The following is a 24,839-nucleotide window of genomic DNA, read 5'->3' on the forward strand; positions in this document are numbered from 1 at the left end:
TAGGTAGACCAAAAGCTGTGCATGCAAGCAAAGCAAAACAAGGAATTCATTCGCTGCTTCCCATCAGCAGGCAGGTGTTCAGCCATCTCCAAGAAAGCAGGGCTCCATCTTACTTAGTGGTTACTTGGGAGGACAAAATGCCATCACCCCAAACACTCCCCCCAGCTTATATGCTGAGCTGACATCATATGGTATGGAATATCCCTTTGGTTGCTTGGGGTCAGCTGTCCCAGCTGTGTCCCCTCCCAACGTTCTGTGCACCCACAGCCTACTCACTGGTGTGGCAGTGTGAGGAGCAGAAAAGCCCTTGACTCTGTGTAAGCAACTGCTCAGCAACAGCTAAAACATCCCCGTATTATCAACTGTTTCCAGCACAAATCCAAAACATAGCCCCATACTAGCTACTATGAAGAAAGTTAACTCTACCGCAGGCAAAACCAGCACAACATGCAAAAGAACTTATTCTATATGTTTTTAAGGTTGCTTCTCTGGCAGTTACAATATGCAAAGCTCTCTTAGGAAAATGAGCAAGAATGAAGTCAATAGGTCTCTGCAGTAATTATTTAAAACTTACCCTAACAGTTCACATAGTTTTAGGACAAATTCCTGACATGCAGTTCAAGATGTTGATTTTAAAAAACTACTTAATAGCTACAAAATTAAAAAGAATACTTTCCAGTAAGTTCTGAGAGGTTGTACAGTATTTCTAAAAGAACATAACATTATTTGACTACAATGGCAAAGGTGGCAGCTGAAGAGGGCTTAAGGTAGAAAACTGATGTTGAAACAGATTATTCCAGTTCCATCAAGTGACACGCTTGTTTTGTTGAATTGTAACAATGTTAGACTAGTATTAAAATTTCAACTTAAGGTTACTATATAAATTTAGTGTTCAGCTGTCCGTACAGACAATTTAAATAATTGTTCTAAACTATTTAATGTAACTAGTATCAGTTTCCTGATTTGACACCACCTTTGAAAGCAAGATAAATATTCTATAAAAACAAGCGGTGCTCTCAAATAATTCACGTACAAAATTTAAATTCCTCTTTGTTAATCCTTCCAGTGACAATGAAACACCATCCAGAGTAGTTCCTTTTAATTAAACCACACTAATTCATTTTAAACCAACCTTCAGGACCAAAACAGGTCTTAAATTGAGTGACTGCCCACTGTCGTAAATCCTTGTCCTTCTGCACAGTCACGTCACCTCGACTCCTTGTGTGGCCGCAGCCGACTGCGCTCACTGGGCTCCCTACAGCCGAGCCTAGGGCAGCAAAATGGGGAGAAAAAGAAGCCAAGAGGCGGTGAGTTAAGCAGGAATGATCAAAGAAGGAGGCCGGCTGCTTGCTGGGTAGAATTCGTATAAGTTTTGAGAATTTTTTGTTTATGTTTTTACTACAGTATGAATTTTGAGGAATTTTTGTTTATATTTTTTTTTCTACAAAGGAACTTTGGCATATTTTTTTTTTTAAGATGAACTCTATTTTAGAAATATATTTCCTTTTCAGGAAGAACTTTTTAAGTAGTTCTTTTCATAGCAAACAACTGCTTGCTCCAGCAGCCTATCAATACAAAATATTAGCAATCAACAGCAAGCTTACTTCTTGCTGTTGCGATCTATATGGGACCAGCAGGGCCCTATACAACTCTACCCTCACCTGGCCTGGGCCAACCTGATGTCAGACTGGGACGCTTCATGTCTCCCACAGCCCCTTACAATTTATACTCTGCAGTCCGAGCTTTGGGAATAGGAATGGGAATAACTCGTCCCACTCAGAGGAGAAGGGAAGGGCCGTTGGGTTTCTATTTAGCAGGGCCCGGCCGCTCCCGCCGGCCCTGAGGCGGTGGCGGCGGCGGCCGCTCCCCCGCCGCGGCCGTTGAACGCCCGGACGAGAACTCCAGCAAGCCGCCATCTTAACTGTGGGCATCCCTCAGCGTGGCGGGGTGCCGCCTTGCCTGCTGAGGGCGGCTGCCTGCGGCGGCGCCGCCGCCGGGGAACGGGCGGGCCGGCCGCCCGCCTGCCTCCGTGGTGCGCGTCCCCTGCCGCTGGGCCAGCCGGGCCTGCCCCGTACCGGTCCCCGCCCAGGAGTGCGTCCGGGGCTGCGGTGAGGACGGGGCGCTGCAGGCGGGCTCCGAATCCGCGCTGTCGCTCTCCGCCGGGGCGGGTGAGGCTGAGCGGGCGCGGCGGGAGCAGGCGGGCGGGTGGGTAGCCCCGGTGGGCGGGTAGCCCTGTTGGGGCGCGGGCCAGGCCCCCCCCCCAGGCTGGGGCGGCGCGGCGATACCCGGCGGGGCTCGATCGGCCGCTGAGGAGAGGCCGTGGCTGAGCGGCTCCTCCCTGAGCCTCCCGCCCTCGCTGAGGGAAGAGCGGAGCCGCGGGGTGAAGTAAAAACTCGAAGGGCCTCGCTGTCCTCGTTTGAGCGACGCAGGACTAATTTATCTTTCAGTAATTTTATTTTTTCAGTGAAGTCTCTTCTAATGCTCGGCAAAACTCTGCTTTTAGAAGACTCTAGTGTCTGAATTTGTGAAAATACTTACTTTATGCTATGCGCATCTCGAGGTCTCAGTGTTCTCAAGCCTAGCCAGGTGCAGGGATGAGGAAGAGCCAGACCTGGGCGTTTGACCCAAGGTGGCCAACAGGATTATTTCATGCCATAAATGTCACATTCAATATAAATTAGAAAATTTCCTGAAGAGTTTTCTCTCTCCCTTGATGGTGGCAGTCCAGAGAACTTCTTGCCTTGCTGCCAGACCCCTGAGCCCTTCCCTTCCTCCCGAAGCCATAGCGCTCGCAGTGTCCGACATTTGCTGCCCACTGCTGGGAGTGCACAGCTTCCTACTGATAGAATGGGCTGAGTGTATTTTATATTGGTATCAGGATTATACTGGTTCTTTAGTGTTATCAATGTTAATTATTTAGTCTTACCCTATTAAATCTATTTACATTTCAACCCTCATGTTTCCTTGTTTTTCCCTGATTCCCCTTCCTGGGTGGGGAGGGGTTCATCAGGTGATACAGTAATTGTCTAAATGACAATAAACTGTTGTGGGCTCCTCAAATCATCACACTCAATTACGGGATCCTGGGTGATAATGGAAGGCATTTCTGCCCCACCTCAGGCTGTAATACCCAAGCAGCACAGGCTGGGGCTTCATCTGGCTCCTTGCCACTGCCATCCTCACAAGTGGGCCCTGACAGCAAGTGCTGCTCCTGAGGCCATTGGAGTGCAAGGGACCAGGCTGTCAGTAGTGCAGGACGATGGGGAGATGCTCTCTAAAGGGTTTGCGAATAGAATGAAAGATGAATAGGATGAAGACTGTTGGATTTTGTTCTTCACAGCCTCCAAAAATAGCTGGCCCTGAGAAGCTGTTTTCACGTGGAGGGTTTCCTCTGTGAGGTGCCCTAGATTCCGGTGGGAGATGAGGCTGCTTCTCCTTTGCCTTTTTCTGTAAGCAAAAAAGTAATTGCCTTCACCAAAGATGTGTAGCAACACTCTTTTTTTGCTCACAGGAGGTCATGAGCTGTAACAACAAACTGTTGACTGCCAGGTTCAAATGCCTTGTTTTCATGCACAAAGTACAAAGTTTTGCAAGAGGTCAGAGAGTTGAAATCCAGGCAGTAGAGCTGGTTAAGCTGTTAACTCAGGTCAGGTCAATCACTTTTCTTTATCTCTGGTTATATTACTGTACTTGAACAAAAGAGCTACCCATCTAACATGAAGAATAGTTAGCAGGATCAAGGGTTACTCAGATGCTTGTTTCCGTAGTATTACCAGATGACAGTCTTCGTGCTAAATCATAGGTCTGTAGAGTAACTTAGGCTGGAAGGGACCTTCAGAAGCCACCTGTCCCAGCCCCCTGCTCAAAGCAGGGCGGACTTCGAAGTTCCACCAAGTTGCCCAGGGCCCCCTCCAGTTCAGGCTAACATTAGGAGCTCCTTCGCACAAGTATTCAGCTTCCTGAAAGGTAAAATGGTCGCAGTCAAACTGACCGTATCTGTTAACTAACCTGCAGGGCTCTGTCCATGTAGAAGGGAACACATGCTAAAGATTCTTCTTTCCAAAGTAGGCTAATTACGAGTAACCTGTGTGCACAGCTGGAAGCCTCGGGAGGAATTTGGCAGGATGAAGCCTGTCATTGTGGTGCATGGTGGAGCTGGCCGGATTTTTAAAGAACGAGAAGAGGGAAGTCGTGCCGGTGTTGTCAGAGCTGCACTGCGAGGTTACGGTGTCCTGAAACAGGGAGGCAGTGCCTTGGATGCAGTTGAGGAGGCAGTACGATCAATGGAGGATGATCCTCATTTTAATGCAGGTAATTCCTCAAGAATTAAGTGGGTTTAGAATCATCGTGTATTTAAAGTGTTTTGCCCTGATGCTTCTGAAAATGCTGGCTTGCATTTTCTTTGAATGATGCACATTGCAGTGGAGTAAATACAGTGTCACAAAATAGCTTATTTCTCTGTATAATAAAAGAGCATAGTATGTACCATAGTTTCTCTGAGTACATTTAGGCAGATGAGTTACTCTTTTTCTCATTTTTCAGCGTTTTATACCTGCCATTCCATTCTTCTCTGGTGCCGTATTACTTTTCTGTAATCTTCTGTTACTGTGCTGTGCATTCAGTTTTAAGACATGGACTCCTTAATGGAGGATATGTGTAGTTAACATTCATGTTTAAAGCAGTTAAATATAGCTTGCAGCAATGTTTAAACCTTAATGCTTGACCTTTACTATTGCCAGAGGAACACTGTTCTTTGGGATTTTAGGTGTTTTAATTAATACTTGCAATTAGTGCTTTTGTAAATAAAAATACAGAAATAATGCAGTAGTGGTATATGTGTCGTGAATTTATTCAGTAAAGGTTCATAACTGGATTTCCTAACAATTAATGTTAATTAATGTTAATGTCAATAGTCAAATATTTTTCTCCTCTTCATATGATCTCAAATTTATTATTTTGATTAATTTCAGTGAAAATATTTCCCCACCCCCACCAAGGTATGTCAGGAATGAACATGGAAAGACTGACCTGTCAGTGTTCAGTGTCTTAGATAACATAGCTATTAGTTACTTGCACACTTAGTTTGCAGAGATTCTCTTGTTCTTTCTCACCTTGTAATTGAGAGCAAGGGAGAGCTTTTACTTCATATGAAAGTTTCAGTTTTGTTACTGACTTGGGTTGAACGTCTTGATTTTTAGAGATGGACTTTTGGATGTGGTGCATACTATTATATAATTAACATCAGGGTGGCATTCTCTCATTTAACTTTTATTTTTCTTCACCTGTTCTCTAAATCAGTCACTAGCCTTTAGGACTGTTTTGTTCAGGTTAGTAAGTCAGTATCTATCTGGCCTTTGACTTTCTATTCTTCTGGGTTATGTCTACAAATACCTCTTTGTTGAGAGAATTTAGATTTGCTATTTTAAAAACGCCAGCTACTTCAGGGCAGGAAAAAATCCTAATTCTTGAGAAGCATCTCTTCAGTAATGTTCTGCCCGACATGAGGTGCCCAATGTTAACACGGAAGCAACTTCAATATAAATTTAAGCTTAAAGATTGTTTACATCTCTTTCTTAATCATTCCATGTAAACAATTAAATGCTTTCTTGGTTTCTTATACATTAATTTTGATGGTTCTGTAAATCAACATACTTTAAGCTGAAAATATATTTTAGCTCAGTGTGACTCTTAAGTGATAAAAGCTTACTTTATAATCTGTTTAGGCTCATTTATTGAACTTGCCCGCAAATGTCTGAAGCATTTGGGCACTTACACTAAGTAAGATCACAATAACTAGCAATATTCTGTGGTTTTCATACAGTTGGGTTTTTTTAACCTTTATGTGGGATCTTGTCACTTTTTCTGAACCATGCTCTCTTGTAGCGTGCCATCATTGAACTGACATCTGCGAGCAGTATATACTCCTCTAAAAATGGTTGTATCATTTGGGGAGAGGACCTTAGACTCTACCATATCCAATGACTGATATACAGTTGCAACTTAATATGTTGCTTAACCTACAAAACGCAATTCATGATTGTGACATGCTTTTTTTATGGTCTAAGGTCATGTTTATCCTTAATATATGTTGAATTATTTTTTTGTTTAAAGGTGTTTACTTCAATTTGTTTTAACAATATTTAGACCTTGTTTGCAGTATATTAAATAAGCAATTTTTAGCAAAATTTGCTTAAACTGGACTTGAGCCTTAAGCCCTTTTTCAAGTTGACTATGATGATCCAAATGGCAAGTAGTCTGGTAATCACTTTCAGATACATCTAATTGTGTTAACGCTCATTAGATATATCTGCTCTCAGTAGCTGTTGAAAATGAGCTGAAAGCTATGTGAAGAGGGCCCTGATTGGAGTGGCTATTTAAAACTCACCGTGTGGTATTTATCTTTGTAAAAGAAAAATCAGTTTTACTGTAATATTTTCAAGGAAAATACAGATATGGCTACGAGACAACAATAAAGATTGGGAAGAATGGGTATAATGATCAAGTTGTGTCTTTTTTTTTTTTTTTTGAATTATGAGGTTTAAGTCGTGCTGTGTATATGCATCTTGATGTAGGCTCAGTGGAGGGGCTCAGAGCATAGTGAAGTCATCAAGTTCTGCTTGTGATGAGGAAGTGGTCTTGGTTTTATTTCCTTCATGTGAATTCTTTGACTAGCAGTATTTAGTATTTATAGTATTTATAGCTCAGTGTGAATGCTCCGGATACAAGAACTGTCCTTATAGTATACCTTGCATGCTCTTCCTTCCTCAGCCTTTGCAGAACAGAGGACAGAGGGAACAGAGTACTCCTCTCAGTACCCCTGTAGACAGCAGGAATCGGAGTACTCCTCTCAGTACCCCTGCTGTGATTTGGCTAATGTGAGATACGTCCGTTATTTGTGTCCCCTTAGATTTTGTCTTCTGTTTTTCCCTGTGTCCTTTGCTTCACAAGTGAGCCAGACATTTTTACTTTCAGTGCTGCTGCCAATGAATACCATGGCCTCAGAGGCAAGTAGTCCCTACCCATCATGCTGAAAGGCAGGTGAAAAGACAGTCTGTAACCATAGAAGGAAGCATTCATCCTACCTCAGATAACTTGAAGTTTAGTATCTAGCCTTGCCATGGTCTACAGGCTTTCACAGTGGTCACTGGAATGATGAGAGAGTGGCTATACAGCTCTCTAAGAATTAATTGTTCTTAGAGGGCATGTCTCTCTTCACTGTTTTAGCTCTGTAAAAATGTTCAAGTTTTTTCACCTGAGCTACTGGGTAAGTCTGTCATGCTTTGTTTTGTTTTGCTTACTTCTTTTTAAGTTTAGTCTTCTCCATCTTTATTAGCAAGGCTTGTGCACTTGATGACTTACAACTGATTATTCCCCTGTGATACAGTTATTGGCATTATTAAAAAAAAGACAAACCCAACCTATTTGCATTGTCTCATTTTGTATCTCATTAATTTTCAATTAGGTTAGTGATAGCACCGATAATTATAGAAGAAAATAGCTACCCAGCATTTTATTACCTTTTTTTTTTTTTTTCAATTCCTTCGACTACTGTTTTTATTAGGTAATGAAGAACTTGTTATTTCAAGCTTTTGTTACTCTAGTGAGTGGACATTTTTATTCTGCTCCATCAGTTTTGGCAGTTTCTTGGAATGCTGTGTGACGTTAATCTGTTGATAGGATTGAATACAGCTATTTTGTTGGGTTATGTTATATCCTCCTTTGGAAAAACTGTAAAAAATAGTTTTATGTTCACTTGAAGTGCTCTGGGGGATAACGAATTCTGTTCATGTTTGTTGGTCATTTTAACTTTCATACCTAGTATTTCATTTTGGATGGGATTGGAAGTGTGGTTTTCATTTGATAAAAGTAAAACTCAATTTTAAAGTAGACATTGTACTCTGTGAGACTTCTGTTAATGGTTGGATTTTGTGGTTATACTCAGCAGTGTTTCTGCTGTTTTGTTTGTATTCAGGAGATACTTTCAATGACTGAGACAACAAACTGGGAAAGGGAAGGTTTGCTTGATGAGATCTAATAATTGAATCACCTGATGGTTAGCTCTTAATGACTGTCTTCTTTTTTCGTTCATCCCAATTTTTTTTTATTTTTTTTTTTGGTCTTCAGGCTGTGGATCTGTTTTAAATGAAAAAGGTGAAGTAGAAATGGATGCCATTATCATGGATGGAAAAAATTTAGACTCTGGAGCAGTGTCTGCAGTTAAATGTATAGCAAACCCAATAAAACTTGCTCGGCTTGTCATGGAAAAGGTATGCTGAATATGTACTTGAGTATGAAACATTTTTTCCCTTAGAACTTCATCCGGTATATTGATATACCTCAATGGTGGTGTTTGTGTAGTGCTTTAAAGCAGGAAATATGGGAGAAATGGATGGCAGTGTTTGGAAATTATGGTCATGACCATGAAGAACTCTTTATTTTAAGGGGGTTTGAAAGTTATTTATTAAAGATAACATTCCAAGGAAATATAAGTTCTACCATGCAATTGGAAGCTTAAGGAGAAATTGACCCATAAACGTTGATCTCCTGTAGCTCCACAGCTGGTGTTCAGTATTTTAGGGGTTTTTTTTGTTCACTTGTTTTTTGAAGAGCTTTTATGCTGTCACTGAGTCTTCTGCTTGATCTTGCAAGATTCAAGTTGGATAATTAACTGTTGACTTTGCAATGACATGGAACTGAATTAAAAGACCCAATAACATATTTGGCCATGTAAGCAGTCTTACGTTGTTCTAGATAGCCGTCTCCATTGTGACCTAATCAGATGGTAGCCTTAGTGCAAAGTCATGGTCTTCCAGCAGTAGAAGATAACATTAACACTGTGTGATGGTGACAGATTTTCCAAGAGAATCAAACTTATCAGGGAAGTGGAATGATTATTATTTGACCTTCTATCTAAAACTGATCCCACCCTACTGCACTATGAAGTCCCTGTGATATCTGCCACAGCAGACTTCTCTCGTTTTTCAGAAATGGTGCAAGTGGGATGATTCAGGATGGACTAGGCCATTTTTGTGATATGTGCATCTGTTTTACCATTACTGGTCTGTGACAGTGATCAAAAAGTTTGTATTGTCTTTGGAGTTTACATTTTTCATCCTGCTAGTGCAGCTGCCCCATTGTTGAGAAGGGTTCATATTTGCAAAAACACTTATTAACAGAGAGGTTTTATCTTTCGGTAACCTTTTGAAGTGACTTTTGAGGAAACAGAACGTCTTTTGGTGATCTATAAAGATGATTGAAATGTAATTTGTCCTCAGTAGCCTCCAAAGAAGACAGGAATTATTTTTGCCCTTAATTGGAGGATAGTATCCATTAAAGTATTTAATATAAGTACTTTAGTGAAATGTACATTTACTAGAAAATAATATTAAAATTTGGACTGAATAAGCTTTTTCTTGCTTCATGTGTTTTTTTTATTCTGTCATTTAGCTAGAACAAATAAATAAGTATAGCTGCTAAACAGCTTCACAAGACCAAATTTTTCAAAATTTGAGAACGTAGGTGGAGGGTAGAAAGATATCTTCTAGCATGTTGGAGGGAATGCTGGGGTTTTGGGGGATTTTTTTCTGTAGATAACTTCTTTTAATGACCATTGTTCAGTTCATATTCCAAAATCACTGAGGTGTTTTTTTTTTGTCTTTTCTGTGACAAAATCCTATTTAAGTCAACAAGAATAAAGTGAAAACAACACTGTTGGTTTTCGAAAACATAACTTTCCAAAGTGTTTTTTTAAAAAACAAACAAACACAAAACAAAACAAAAAACTTTTCCTTTGTCTTTCTTGTCTGTTATAAGGTCAGTCTTGTTGTTGTGTGGTGCTTCTCATGCTCAAAAATATTGAGGCTAAATCTAAAAGGAAATCATAAAATTTAATTGTACAGGACCAAGTATAATGGTGTAGCCCTAAAACCATGACATTTTGTGGTGAAGTGTATTACTCTTTGCCCATATGCAAAAAATTCCGTGTAAATGACAAAGTTTAAATGTAAATTTTGGCCTAAATTGCTTGATGTATCTTGAGGTGAGTTTCTGCTGCTTCTCCATCAGGTGTAGTAAATGGGTTTACCAACGGCTGTTACTCTTCTGTTCATCTTGGACAGGAATTTTGGGACACCAATGCAGGATATTTCACAGTACATTTCAGAGTGTATTTTGGTTTGGTTTTCTGTGCATAATTAAAAGTAATTTTAACTCTGTGACCCATGGGTAGTAAGACTGTAGTTTTCCTGGCATCTTAAGCCTGTTAGGGTGCTTATTTCCCAGCGGTTTTGAGATGCTTCTCTGCCTTAAGGAATTTTGAAACCTGCACCTCCCAAAACCAAACAAACTGAAAAACCCCTTCCCCACCTGCTTATAATTTTCTTTATTTCCATTACTATTATGGAACAATATGGGCTCCATCTGGTGGCCAGAGTAGCTCTTCTAGACTGTTGTTGCGCACATTTATTCTGTGTGCTGTGACATCCTCACTGGGCTCAAACTTGTCCAAATTCATGGGGTAGAAGAAACGGCACCAAAATAACTTCCATTCATGATTTACTGTACTATTGAACATGGCAGCCTCTAGACATGAAAGGCTTTTAGTGCGTTAACTAATTGAACAAATCCTTGAGAAAGCAGTTAAATTCCTGATGAATTATTCCTGTTTGTAGTGAACAAAAATAGAATGATACATTGAAATGGCTTTTTTTTTTCTAAATGGAGCATGTAATCCCCCTCAGCTCCAACACTTCATTCGATGGGCATCTCATGAACATTAGAGTACTGATTCATTGGTATACGTGAACTGTGTATTTGTTTTCCACTACTTTATCATCCAGCCCTTTACATTAGACAAAGGAGAACTTAGCTTAGAACAGAGACTTCTCAAGACAAAGGTGCAAAATTTTGCTGTGCTTTGCGCATTGCTAGGATTGTTAAATAAGGAATGGTGATGGTCTGAATTTCAGGCCAGCTGCAGAAATTTGGGAGATTTTCTCTTCCCCCTTTCCCATGAAATTAACTAAACTTGCCAACATTTGTTGGGTTTTAGTAAGATCTCTGGAACCCTTTATTTTTTTCTTTTTTTTTTTTTTTTGTCCTTTTGGATTATTTTGTGTAGGTGTATCTCAGAAAAATGAGGCAATTAAAGTTATCAAACATATTAATGAAACTGTAGAAGGATGAGACAGAAAAGTGTGGTTCCGGGTTGTTTGGTAATATTCTACCAGTTCTTTTGATTGACAAGATATATTGGATATAAAAACAAATAAATTTCTCCAGAAGATACCTTCTTTTCAGTGAGGGCTGAACAAAAACCAAACCACTGTATCATAGAAGCTTATTCCTCTATATGCAAGTATTTCTTGTTTGTGCAGCTTAGGAGGGTGGGTATGTTATCAGAATCTGCATATGGGAGGGAAGCCTTTGAAAAAGTTTTAAGAAATAGCTTCAATTTTTTACAATAAAACTTAAAAAAAAAAAAACTTATTTAAAGGATGATACAGAGTCTCAATTGCTGAAGAAAGCAAGTGATGGAAAACGCAGGCTTCTGATAGAGATAAAGTCAAAAGAAAAGTTCTGTGTATTTCCTAAAAAACAAAAAAAAAAAAAAAAAAGAAAAAAGAAAAACCCCAACCAAGACCAGTTTGAATTATTGGATTGTGTGCTTCTGGTGGTTTAGTGGCAGAGGGGGGCAGTATTGTACAAAGAAGTTGGCTTTCAAGTCGAAGAACACTAGTTTATGTCGAAATAGGTAGGTCTTTTATTGTCTGGTAACATGACTCAGCATGTAAGCCTGTTGCTCACTCTTTCACATATACAGAGGACTTATTCTTGTTCCCTAAAGCAACTGACATGAATTGAGGACTTAATTTGTCAATAAAATGTCATTTAAATTTTCAAAAATGTTTGATGTCAGCACCACAACATCAGGAGTGTTTCCAAAGTGTAGTCACACTGCCTGCTACTGTAACTATCTGAAGGGGTTAGTGCAGAGGCTGTAATAGGCTTAAGTAGGGATCAATGTCCGTGGGTTGGGAAGAGGTTGGCCTGGAATCCTTTAAAGCAATGCAGTGCTGTGGGTTGGTCATGGGAGTGATTGCTTGTTGTTGCTTTAGAAATCAATGGAAGTTGGTGGTCTGCAACATCTTAAAAGTCTAAAGCATTGAGACTGTAAATGTCCTGCAGAATGCAGCATGACAGAGAAATACCCAACCTTTGCATTCTCGCTTCAGGCTGAGAGCTGAGTGTGTGGCGCTTTGGCTCTGCAAGCCTGCTGCCTCCAGCATCATGTAGCTCTACTTCTTGGGCCTCATCTGGTACCTGTGTGCTGTGCTGCTGCATGGGCGTGAAGCTTGCTTGAAGTTAGGTGCTGTGCTCTGAAATGACTCCATACTTTAGAGTCAGACCACTGCTCCTCCAAAACCTACCTGGGCTCTGGTGAGCAATTAACAGCTGTGTAGCGGTCCAAGAAGTTGATGCTTAGACACAGATTTAAAAAACAAACAAAAAAAAAAATCACATTTTAGATCTCCTACTAAAGTATAAGGATTAATGAAACGGATTTTTCTGGCAAGTAACTCTAAAATAGGAATTAACCAAGCTGTACAGACTTTGAGGCGTGGATTTAACTAAGGATGTTGACTTAAAAGCTGGTCTAAGTGCTTTGCTGACTAAAGGAATCTAAATAGAGCTTCTGCAAATGTTGTTAGAAGAGAGCAAACATTCTTTGATCAAACCCGTTAGAACAGTATTCTGTTCTTAAATTTGAAATTCAGGGTCTGTAAGAGTAGCACCTAGTTGAAGGAAATAAGTAAAATAAAATGGTTCAGCTGATGTTAAGAAACACTTAATGTATGATATTTATATTTTTTGGTTATTTTACAAGGTGTAATACCTTCAAACATAACAGTAATTTACTTACCATTCTTTCCTTCGGAGTAAAATCCTTCTAGATCTCTTAGTTAACTGGACAAAACAGTTAGTTCATTAGTGATTTGGTGATTGACTGGAAATGGTACAAAGAAGTTGCATGCCAAAGAGTAAATTTACCAATTTTTCTTATCCCATTATAATAAGTATTAAACAGACAAATGCAATTCTTTTCTACTAATGGTGAAAGTTTGTATCTGTGTTTTGAAGAGCTGAAATTTTTTTCAGCGAGTGGAAGAGGATAAAGGCATAGAAATCTCGAAAGTTTAAAAATAAAAGTTGTCATTTTCTTTATGTGGATACTTTTAAAAGTAGAGAGTGCTTATACAAAACTGCTCAGTACAAGGGAAAACAAGAATTGTCAATGAATCTCTTGTCGGTCTTCTGCAGACGAAGCACATGCTGCTGACTGACCATGGTGCACACCTGTTTGCTCAGGCCATGGGCATTCCTGAGACTCCAGGGGAGAAACTCATAACCGAGAGATCCCGAGAGAGATGGAAGAAGAACCTTGAGCCAGATTCCAACCCTGAAGAGTTTCAGAAGTAGGGGTTTTGTAAAATACTTCTTTTTAAATTTGGGTAATTTACTTTGTGCTATCAGTTCAAAAAAACCCACCAAAAAACAACAAAGCTTTAAGACCTGTATTCAGACTTCAGAATACTTTGAGTGTTATGTGGTTTGATACAGTCTTCACAGTATGTCCTCAGTGAAAGTAATGAAAAGTCAACTTTTCAATGAATTTGCTCAAGTATAAGTGACTGGAACAAAGTTGAACAAACTTGTTGATGGCTTAAGAAGATTGCTGGTCACACAGCTTTTGTGGTATTAATAGAGGACAAAGCTAGAACCTGTTGCTCTTAAAATCACCAGTTACAGAAGTGCATACAGCAGCTTTAACAAACTTTGGCTAGTTCTTTTCCACGGAGGAACTGTGATGTTAAAAAAACTCCAGTCCGCGTTTTAAAACAAGTCCATGAAAAAAAGATTAATAAAGCTGATCTTTGTTGAGTAGATTTGTCTTTAAACTGGCATTAGGTAGTTAAATAACATCAGATTTTGACCAGTAACTCCTTAGGAGTGCTGATTGTGGCTGTTGTTGTAGATAAGAATGAAAAAAAATCACCAAGTTGTTCAGTGTAGTGGTAGGTGTGAAAAGAGGTGCTACTGGATGGTATTGCAAAACAACAAAATGAAAGTCACTTGAAAAATAGGCAAGTCTCATATAAAGTAGAGAGGAAGGTGAGGTGGATGGGAAAGGAAGGAAAATCATCAGGTGTCAAAAAAGCTTTTCATGCCTGTGAGGTAGGCACACATACTAAATTGTTTTGAGCTTCCATTTGTACATCAATGGTTGTAGAACAGGAAGACACTCTATTACATTACATAAATACTGTATTACATGTTGTTCATCTGTTCTGTGAAATAGTAGTAATGAGAGAAGCAGAGCTGAAGAATTTGTAGATCAAAAGGAGGAAATTTCTTCTGTGGGCACGTTAATTAAAGTCCATGAAATGAGGCTATAAACTACAAGCTATATGTTGTTTTCAGTAAATTGCTAGAAGGAAAAACAAATTCATGAAGCAACTGTAAATGTGGTCTTGTAAACAAAGTGAAGTTGTTCCTTGACCGTAAGGTCTTAGTCATAGTTCGTCTTGTATCCAACAAGTTTTCTTTTGATCCATGGTCTTTCCAAGGACTGTGTGGTGTTATAATTCATTATGAAGAATTTTGAGGATGGCATAGCCCCTACTGCCACTTGGTCTCCTGAATATATAAGTCAGAATGGTGAGGCATCTGAGTCTCTATTCATTCTTTAAAACTACTTAATTACTTTTTTTTCTTATGACAGTGGTAGGCATCTTTAATTTCAGCATTGTCTTGTTCTGGAATATCTGATAATAGAACGCTTGTGTATTTCTGAAAGGCTCAAAACTGTTTTTTGTCTTGGCCATGCTGTTCTTTTTCTGACAACCAGTGCCCAAAACATCAGCACAAATTCACAAAGTTGAAAACGGGTCTTTTTTTTTATGCAAGCCCATTTGTTCCTGTATCACATGTGGAATGTTCTTTTTCCCCTGTTATGTTGACGGTGATTATGTAGAAACTTGCCTGAGGTGAACAGACAGAAGGTGCAGTAGTATTAGTCAGAGACAATGTAATACCAGATCATACTGGGAATTTGAAGGTTGGTGTATACTTTACTTCCAGTCCCCTGGTCCTAACAGTGTTGGAAGCCTTGAGGGTTCACAGCTTTCCAAGCAAAGTTTGGTACCTCCAGAAGAGAGACCTTTCTCTTTTGCTAGTTAGAAGCCTGCATTCATTTATGCTAAAAGCTTATGATTCCATTGTATGTACAACATGGCATCATGTACACATTTTGCTGAGAATAAGGCGTGGTTTGTTTTATCAACAGTCTCTCACTCCAAAGATTCTGACCATACCTTTGTCGAGAATTGCTGGAGTTTGCCTGAGAACCCCACAGAAAAGGAGTTGAGTCCAGCGATAAGGTAGTAGGTGGGCTACTAGCCCCTCAGTGAATCACAGTGCAAGGGTAACTTGAGAAGGTATTAATTAACAAGGACCCTGACAGCAATTGACAGAAAACCCTATTACTGATGCAGGGCTAAGAGACAAAATAGCAGATGTATTATTAGTTGAATGGGGTTAGAATATGTACATGTAACTTCATGGGTACTGGATAATGAAAGATTTAGACAAAAGGTAATGAATGAGTCCAAGTGACCCATTCCGTATTACAGTGTGTGCAGTACGTAAGAGTAATTCTTCATTCAACAAAATCATTACTACTAATAGCGTCCTCTGGTATACTACAGGTACTTGTTGAAGTTCTTGCTACTGTCACTAACTATCAATAGAGAGATGATTATAATGTGACATCTCTACTTGGACAGTTTTGCCTGCCTTGGTAATGTTTCTGAGTCAACTAGCTATGCAACAGGTTGTTTATATCTTCTTTGCCTTTGTTCTGAAGATGAAAACATGTGACACTGAAGCGATAAAAACGTTTAAAGGGACAGTAAGAAAGTGAGTGTAGTTGTCTATTTGCTCCACTGCAGATAACATATGTCAGACACATTTACTTTGTTACTTATCACCAGTTGAGCTCTTGTACCAAAACAGATAGCTGCTGTGTATCTGATCTGAGTACTTTCATTATTCTCACAGTTGCTTAAGGTAAATACCTACCTAGGAAAATATCCATCTGGATTCATCTTGCTTAGTGTCTCAGGAGAATCTAACTTGAGTTGGTTGAAGGGTGCCATATAAGCGTGCAAAAGAGTATTGGATTTGCTAATATTCTTTTCAGCAAATCATTAGTAACAGATGGATGGGTGGGAAGCCCATCTGCACCATCGTATCAGTTTGAGATGAGGTCCGTCTCCACATAAATGTCAGAGCAGTTTGTAAGGCCTGTGATTCATCAGTCAGCTTTGAATTGCTGTGAATGAAGTGTAGGGACTGACGGTATGATATTTTACATAAGCAGGAGGGAACGGGAAGCTGGTTCTTTTGAGAAATTGACTGTGGGTTTCATGGTACGCAAAGGCTTTGCCTGAACTTAATTAGCTTAGATCTTGTGGGGCTATCAGGAGACCCTCACTGGTGCCCAGGCAGCTTCCAAAGGTATTCCTGTTCCAGTCACCTGTTGGGCAGGTCCTTGAAGAATTGTTACAAATTCTTTTTCTGTGTGGAGGAATTTAGATTTTTTTCAGTATACATCTCCTAGCCAGATACTGGTTTACGTTCCTACTTGAATTGCCAAGATTGGAATGTGTGGACACTCAAATTGTTGCTTCTCAGTGCAGCAACTGTTACACTAAGTTACAATAGCCTTTTTTTCTCTGAGTATGAATGCACATGTATATTTTAAGCAGCCTGTTATATATGAAGATTTTTAAGCTAATGTGCGGTTTCAACGGATTCTGTTGGCCAAGTGATTTAAACCTCAAGATTGCATAGCTACAAAGATGAAAATATGTATTAATGATGCGTTGTGAACAATGCTAGTTGAAAGGCACATAAATAACTTTTTTTTTTTTTGTGGCATTCAAACATTTAGGGGAATAAGGAAGAGGAAAGAGGAGGAACAGGAAGGAAATGATTCAGTGCATTCATAACATTACTCTCCTTTTCTGTATTCACTCATTTACGTGCATTGTCGTTAATAATTCCGGTTAACCTCCTGTTCAGACAGTGGAGACAATTCTTGCGTCTTTGAGTTGCTGTTTAGGGGAAAGTTGTGTGTCACAGCCAAAAAAACTACTCCAGAACTGATGGCTAGAAATATTTCTGCCCCGTGTGCTTTTGTTTTGCGTGTTTTTCCTCCGCAAGTCGAAGTTTCCATGCTATGAAGGTAAACAAGTCATGGGGGGAAATTAAAAAACAAAAAAGAGTGTTTTCTACTCTATTAAATGTAAAGCAATGAGAATTGTTGCATATTGTGTGTTATTTTTCTAATGAGAAGTATGGTAAAAAATAGCTTTATGACGAGCAGTAATTTTTTCGCAGTAATCTTTTTTTAAAGCCAGCTGAGAAATAAATGCAACATGCTTTGGCAGGTATGCTTTAATTCTACCTAATTTTGTGAACTGTTTTTCTTGGCAGAGACCTTGGAACAGTCGGTGCTGTTGCTATAGACAGTGAAGGAAATGTAGCTTGTGCAACATCTACTGGAGGACTCTCTAATAAACTGATTGGCCGTGTCGGTGACACAGCATGCATAGGTATGGGGTGTGGGGTCTTGCCTCTCATTTTTTGGAGGTATCTCATTTGAAAAAATAAAAAAAGGAAAAAAAAATGTATTACACATTCTCTTTTCCTTTAGTGAAATGAAACATAAATACTGGTACATCTGAAATGGAGGTCTAACATTCAAATGTGTCAAAGCTCAAGCCCCTTAACACAGCATGGAGATCGCAAGTAAGGATTGGGAGTAGAGGTGTAGTGCTGTCATTATTATCATCATCCAACACTTTTCTGTCTGGAAAATGGGGATGGGAATTTCTTTTTTCTGTCCTTTCCTGAATGCTAATGTTTTTTTCTCTGTGTTTCCTTTCTGTTAGTTCTGATAAAGCTCTCCTTTCGTACATCCATGCTTACAGATAAGTCAAAAAAACGTAGCCTGTTCCATACTAAGATGCTGTTTTCTTGATACTTAAGGAAGTAGGTGTAATTGTAATTACTGTTTGTTATATCAGTGAGCCAGAATTGTAAAAGTCACTGACAACTTTGAGTAAATTCCTGTTCTTAGAGAGCCCTGATGAGACTACCTCAGAGCTTAATAGTTGAGGTATGGAATAAAGGAAATATTTTAAGAGAGCTCTTATCCAAGTATAAAGAGACACTTGAAATCCTTTCCCCAGACGTCTTCCTCTTGTGGGACAGACTCGCTGTTTTATTGCTGCAGGGTTCTACCATGCCGTTAGGATTTGGAAAATAATTATTTTTTGTAAAATGTGTTCCAAACTCAAATAGCACTGCTGTTGGCAGTACCTGATTACTATAAAACTAATACTAACTTTCTCTCACACCCTAAGTTGCTGATATTTTGTTACCCTCTGTGTTTGGACTATGATTTTCAGCTCCATTTCTGATTGCAGCCTTCTGACTGCAAATACCCTTCTTTTATGTAGGTCGTATTCAGGGCTCCTATAGTATGGGACATAGTTCTGTGAAGGACAAGTGAAACTGGGCACTCTTGAGCATATGGCTTGCAACTTCCACTCTTACTAGACATCTGCAGGATTGGACACGGAAAGGCTAGCTGTCCTTTTAGGTATCAGAGCCTTTTGAAAGCGGGCTCTGACAGACTGATTGTGGCAGGGTTTTACCACATGTAAATCGGGGTCCATTGAAAGGGTCTGGTCTGATCAAGAAAGTACAGAAGGGAAGAAACTTTCATGGCTCTTGTATGCCTCTTTCCCCTCCCCCAGTACCTTGTTTATAATGCTGTGGTATGTTCCTCCCCAGCTCCTGGGAAATATTTTCTTAGGACATGTGCTAGAAACATGGATGTTGAGCAAGCAGAAGCGTGGTGGAGAACAGGGTGTGGAATGTGCCAGCAAAACAAGGATGAGAGTGAACATAAAAGGAGAGGGGGTTGGGAGTTCAACAGAAGAAACACTCTGCTTGTGGTGAGGACTTGCAAGGTTCTTCAGGGGTGCTTTGTGATGCTTCACTAGACCTCAGGGTCTTCAGATCTCTGTCTGCTTTTGCAGATAAGTTCCCCTCAAACTTGGGTGAATTGACCAATGTTGTCACAAGATCTGCCTTCATATCTTCTCAACTGGTGATGTGTGAGCTGGCATTCTGCATCCCATTGCTATCTTGCTGATCCTCAATATACTGTCCCCTGCTGTTCTGGAAAATATTTTTGCCCATCCCTGTGAAGTGTTGGCCTGCTTCTGCTTCTTGAACCACAAGCAGATCCCTAGTCTTCTAGCCCTCTCAACTTGGCAACTAACTTCATACAGCTGTTGTTGATCTCCGTCATACATTTTACTTTTCAAACTTAGGCAGAAATGAGAAAGAAGTTTGTTACTGACACTTTGCTCCCAGAAGTTCACAGCATTGCTGGACCTTTAGGAAGAAATGTTCAGTACCTATTTTAAACAATGCAGAGCTTGTAAATTGTAATACAGAATGTTGCCGCCCTTTTTTTTTTTCCCCCTTTGAAAAGGAAGCGGAGGTTATGCTGATAACCGTTCTGGTGCCACTTCAACCACAGGACATGGGGAGAGCATTATGAAAGTGGTCTTAGCCCGACTGATCCTCTATCACATGGAGCAAGGTATATTCCAAACTTCCTGTAAGCTGAAATAATGAGGATAGGAAACGTTGCCTAATGACAGGTTTCAGTTTATGTACTATCATCCTGGAACAGTTGTCAGAAGAGTTGCTCCCAGGGGTATGTGGGTGGGTCACCTCTTTTTGAAAACAAAATGAAGTACTAAAGTATTGATAAAGCTAAAATAGCCTTAAATGGACAAAAATATCTGTGCTGCCTGATGTTTAATTATGCTTTAGATCAATGTACATTTAAAGACATTATTGTATGCTTTGTTTAACTGAAGTTCTCTTAATATTTTTTTCCCAATTTCAAAGTAAAATTTTGTGAACGAAGAAGTAGGAAACAAGTAAAAGCAAGATATACTTAAGGAAGCAGTAGAGGAGGGCTAGAGATAGATAATCAGAGCTGAAATAAGAAAGCATAGGATATCACCTTTCTAATAAACTGTAAAGGTCTTTATTTTAACAACTGTGATTACAGCAGCAGAAATGCTTTTAAGACATTTTAACTATGATTTAGATTTTCATTTTGTTTTGGAAAATGCACTAAACTGACTGGATGGGTATGTAGTAAACAGCTGACACAGTATGTCTTATGTGACTGTAATATAATCTGTCTGTGGGATGACCCTTTGGAGCTTTACCTTCATAAGTTAGTTTGTCATCTAAACCCTTGATTATATTACAGCCTGTAAACATAGCCAGACAACATCCTTGTATTGCATGCAGTTGAAGAAACATTAATATAGATATCACCATTATTTTTAGAAAGCCATAGCTTTTGGGCAGTACAGTGTAACTTGCTTTGAGATCAACTGAACTGGAAATAGTTGGAAAACTTTCAATTTACATTTTCATTGGAGAGGCAATAAGTAGAGAGACAAGTAACAGCTGAGAATATTTTTGTTATGCTTTATAGAGCTGTTTGCATATAATGGATGCATTTCTCTGGGAATCTTTTGGCTAATGTGATAGTTTCAGAATAAAATACAACCTACAGATTATTTCCCAAAGCTCTAACACATTATGATCTAACCTTGCTCTCTATATTATGTCCCTACATGTTCAATTTGGGAATGGCCTTCTAAGCTGTATTTAGTCTAAACTCTGTAAACCAGTTTCTTCTCTGGCTTGAAGTTAACTGCATTGCAAAACCTATGCATTGGTAACAGTTATCTGGCTTGTGATAAATCAGTATGAAAGGCAAATGAGGCTCAAATTAAAATTTTAAAAAAAAAAAAAAAGAGAAGGGAAAAAAAAAAGAAAATGCACCCACACTTGTGCATGTTTAATTCGTTTGCACTTGTTCACCCTGCCTGTGCTTGCTCTACCTTCATTCATCCTGCCCAGAAGTATAGCTCAGCTGCCAAGAAAATACGTCAGCAACAGACTTTTTTTCACAACCCCCCCCACCTCCCCTCACTATGTTTCCATGAAGGTGCTGAAAAGAAACCCTCAAGTTATTGTAACTTTTTGAATCCTTGAACGGTCAATTGAAGTTGCATGTTTAAGAACAACTGTAGAGCTCTTTCATAATTCTGTTCAGCTATTCGGTAATTCACATAGTAAATATCTTCTTTTGGAGCAATGCTGGAAAATTTACTTTCCTATTTCAGGAGCGAATTGCTTTGCCAGTCTTAACAGCTGTTGGAATCGCTGTCTTACGGTGGCAGCTGTTGTCTTGATGAAAAATCAAACAGTGAAATACTGACCCTTTGAAGTCAGTGCCACTGACTTGAATAGTCACAGTGTCACCCATAACCTCAGAGAAAGGAGCTTTATCCTGTCAGTCAGCAGTGCTGTGAATAATTCTGACTCTGCTGGTTTTGTTTGGTTTTAACTCAAAATTTGCAGGGAAGGCATGAAGATCAGTTTTTGTTCTGCAACTTAAGCTGCATAACATTACCGATGGTGTATATCTTAGAACAATTAGGCCAAGCCAACTGCATTCCTGAATATATATTCACACTTGTAGGGAACAAGTATTCTGCAGCTATTACAGGCCTGCGTGTATGGTGTACACATTAACTTTTGATTTATTTAGAAAATATTCCTGTTAATATGAGTTAACCATAATGAAAAGATAAAAGTTGTTCCTCATCTCGTCTGATACTTTCAGAAGTTTCAGAAAGAGTAATGCTGGTGTCTGCTTTTGATAAATAATGACAATGCGAAGTATGTGCTTTGAGCTCCGTTGCAGACAGTGGACTTGGAACATAGATGATTGACATTTTTGATTGTTTTAATGTGTTTTTTTTCAAATTGCAAATGCTTTAGACCTAGCTTGTGACAAACATTTGATTGAAACATTGCAGATTGGCATTTTTCCCTTCAAAATAAAATAAGAATTTAGTTGAAGGAGGAATTAGATTTGGCTAGCTTCACGGGAAGGGATGAAACTTGAAGGGAATTTAAAAACTTGTTTCAAGACAGATACTACGAAGTTATCTTGTTCTTCTTTTCAGGAATGTCACCAGAGATGGCTGCTGACACTGCGTTAGACTACATGAAGACACGAGTTGGGGGCTTGGGGGGCGTCATTGTTGTTAACAGTTCAGGAGAGTGGGCAGCAAGGTTCTCCACCAAGCAGATGTCCTGGGCTACTGTAAAGGACGACCAGCTGCATTATGGGATTTACACGGGGGAAAGGCATACAAAATCTGTTGATGAAGCACTTGCATCTGAAAGTGAGGGATTCTGAGAATGAAGAAACATGGACTGAGGAAGAGTAAGATCTCCAGTTTTTGCTGGAGGACAATGACAGTTGACTTCATCTTTCTGAAAGATCTGTACTCTTTCGATTGGTTCACAGGCATTGCCACATTTACAGTCAAAATTAAATCTGGACATAGTCCTTCAGTGGTCATGGATATATGTCTAGTGTGTATTAATACCTTTGGGAAGTCAGGAGATCCTCCTTTTTTAGATAAGGAAGAGAATGGTCAGTAGGTTTCTGGTTAGCATGCCTTAATCCTGTGTTAAAGGGAGCCCGAGTTTCAGTATTAGAGAAACTCCTTTCCGTGCCCGTTCTCAAAGACTGCTGCCAGGATGATTTCAGAGATGAATACCTATCAATTAAAAACTGAATTTCAAAAATTGCATGGCTCTCCAGAGTCTTTTGAGCAGTCATCTAATGATAACAAAGTGCTAACTGTCACTGAAATACCACCGAACAGCAGCGAAGAGTTAAGACTACGTCATTGTCACAGGCTTGAGGTAACTGTCAGGGGAAATACTAATGAAGTAGAAAATAACTTTTCTCCAGAGATGGGAAATGTGATGCTGTCTGAGGAGTCCTGTTTTATTCCATTCATTGGCATCAACCTACAATTGAAAAACAGAGGAAAAAAAAGTAGGTTACAATATTTTGAAGTATATGTGGATAGTTAACAGGACAGATACTATTGACTTAATATCTGGGGTAGTAATAAAGAAGGTCGTGATTTTAATAAATAAAAATAAAACAGCAATCTTTACTACTCAAATACAAAGGTGATAGGCACCTTTTAAGCCTAAACACGAGACAGAGAGATGATGATTAACTGGAAAAATAATTATCTAAAATCAAGTGATAAGCTGTACTAAAACAAATAAAATTGCCTCTTAACAAGCTGCTTGTGTGAAGTCTGAAACGATCTCTGGAGAGGTTTTCTTTTTTAAAAAGAATTGATGTTCTGCATTGCCTCTAATGCAGTTTCTTCATTAAGACTTTATATTTTCAAAAGAAAGAGAAAATTTTTTTTTCCTGTTTTCTGACTTAACTACATAATTTTTTGTGGTAAAACTGTGTAATAATTTTATGGATTTTAGCTGGTGACTAGGTGTCCTCCGAACGCAGATTTGTATGTTACAATTACATGCCATCGTACTGTGGAACGTTCCCTTTGCAAGATAGTCCAAGTAAACATAGCAAAAATCTTAAATCGTAGTTTGCAACTACTCGTACCTGTGTCCCAACTTCAACCAGCTGTGTTATTGAGTTGGCTCATACACAATGGTCAGGTTGCCAAGGCTGGCTGACCTGCTCCGTGCTTTGATCCGTGGTTTCTTCACTGTTGCAGGTGATGATGTGGACAGCGGTGGTTCAAGAGTAGATGGCTAATGCAAAACATAACTTGTGTACTTTGTTCCACAGGAGATCATGTAGAAGATGGCTACTATCTGATCATCAGAAGTTCATGAAACAATTAACAGTATTAAAGATGTGCTCATCTGTAGAGAGAAGTGGTCTTCTCCTGAGTAAAAATTAATTTATTTCGTCTTCTGTGCATGAAATACCAATTATAGGGCCAGGCTGTTCTCTGGGAGAAAACACAGTATTGTCTTAGCTTAATTTCCAGAATAGCAAGGCCATCCGGATTTTTGTGGTCAAGGATCGGCTTTGTTTACTTCGCCTGTCCCTAGTGCAAGATCAAATTCCGGACAGGCAATAGAAAATACAATCTCCACGAGTTCTGCCAAATTTCACTTTGCAGCATTGTTCTCATGAAATTGCTTAATGAAAAAGAATCCAGTTTGAAGGATGTTTTTTAGAGCCAAATGGTGATACATAGGCATGGATGTAGGTTGTACGCAAGAGAAGAACACCACAAATATCTTGTTTTGTTCCTGCTTTATCAGATTAAAGACTGTAGAGGGCACATTCCTAGTAACCATTCCTTTGCTTGAAGCAGCTGGAGGCAGGAACATTTAACCCACCACTGCTGCAACACCTGGTGTGTCACCTTTGTCAAGCTCTGTTATGTGTTCTGAGAGGATGGAAGGCTGCTCTGGTCACGCTCCAAGTTGACCAACACCCAAGAGATGGTTAGCGCAGCGGCAAACGTAAGCTAACGCACCCGCCGGCTGGTTCACTGGCTAGGGCTTGGGGCTGGGCTCACCTGGACAGCTGGCTTTTGGTTAGCTTTGAACACGTTCACGTCTGCTTAGAAGGTACCGTCAACCGCAGCAGCAGTGCAGATACCATCTAGGGGCTGTCAAAAGGAATAGTAAATGGTCACTGTGGTTAATTCACCTCAGCTGTTCTTGGGAATATAATGTAATAAATCGCTGGCACTTAACAAAGAGCGTTATCCTATATAGGTTCTTCTATCGCT

General features: G+C 39.5%; 1 protein-coding gene across 5 annotated transcripts; it reads left to right on the forward strand.

The window, feature by feature from the left end:
* The first annotated feature begins 1,771 nt into the window (after window positions 1-1,771).
* Window positions 1,772-23,984, forward strand: ASRGL1 (asparaginase and isoaspartyl peptidase 1). 5 transcript variants are annotated; one of them, XM_074581427.1, is made up of 7 exons: window positions 1,772-2,168; window positions 4,069-4,311; window positions 8,125-8,267; window positions 13,321-13,475; window positions 17,560-17,678; window positions 19,634-19,744; window positions 22,209-23,984. In XM_074581427.1, the coding sequence occupies exons 2-7, from the start codon at window positions 4,125-4,127 to the stop codon at window positions 22,442-22,444; spliced, it is 951 nt and encodes a 316-aa protein (XP_074437528.1). In that variant the 5' UTR covers window positions 1,772-2,168; window positions 4,069-4,124; the 3' UTR covers window positions 22,445-23,984. The 5 variants fall into 5 exon arrangements, with proteins under 5 accessions (XP_074437528.1, XP_074437530.1, XP_074437531.1 ...); XM_074581429.1 differs by having other exon boundaries at window positions 1,817-2,108; window positions 22,209-23,965; XM_074581430.1 differs by having other exon boundaries at window positions 1,842-2,168; window positions 4,066-4,311; window positions 22,209-23,963.
* Window positions 23,985-24,839: the final 855 nt, after the last annotated feature.

The sequence above is a fragment of the Larus michahellis genome, chromosome 3 (assembly GCF_964199755.1).
Source record: "Larus michahellis chromosome 3, bLarMic1.1, whole genome shotgun sequence".
Lineage (NCBI taxonomy): Eukaryota > Metazoa > Chordata > Aves > Charadriiformes > Laridae > Larus > Larus michahellis.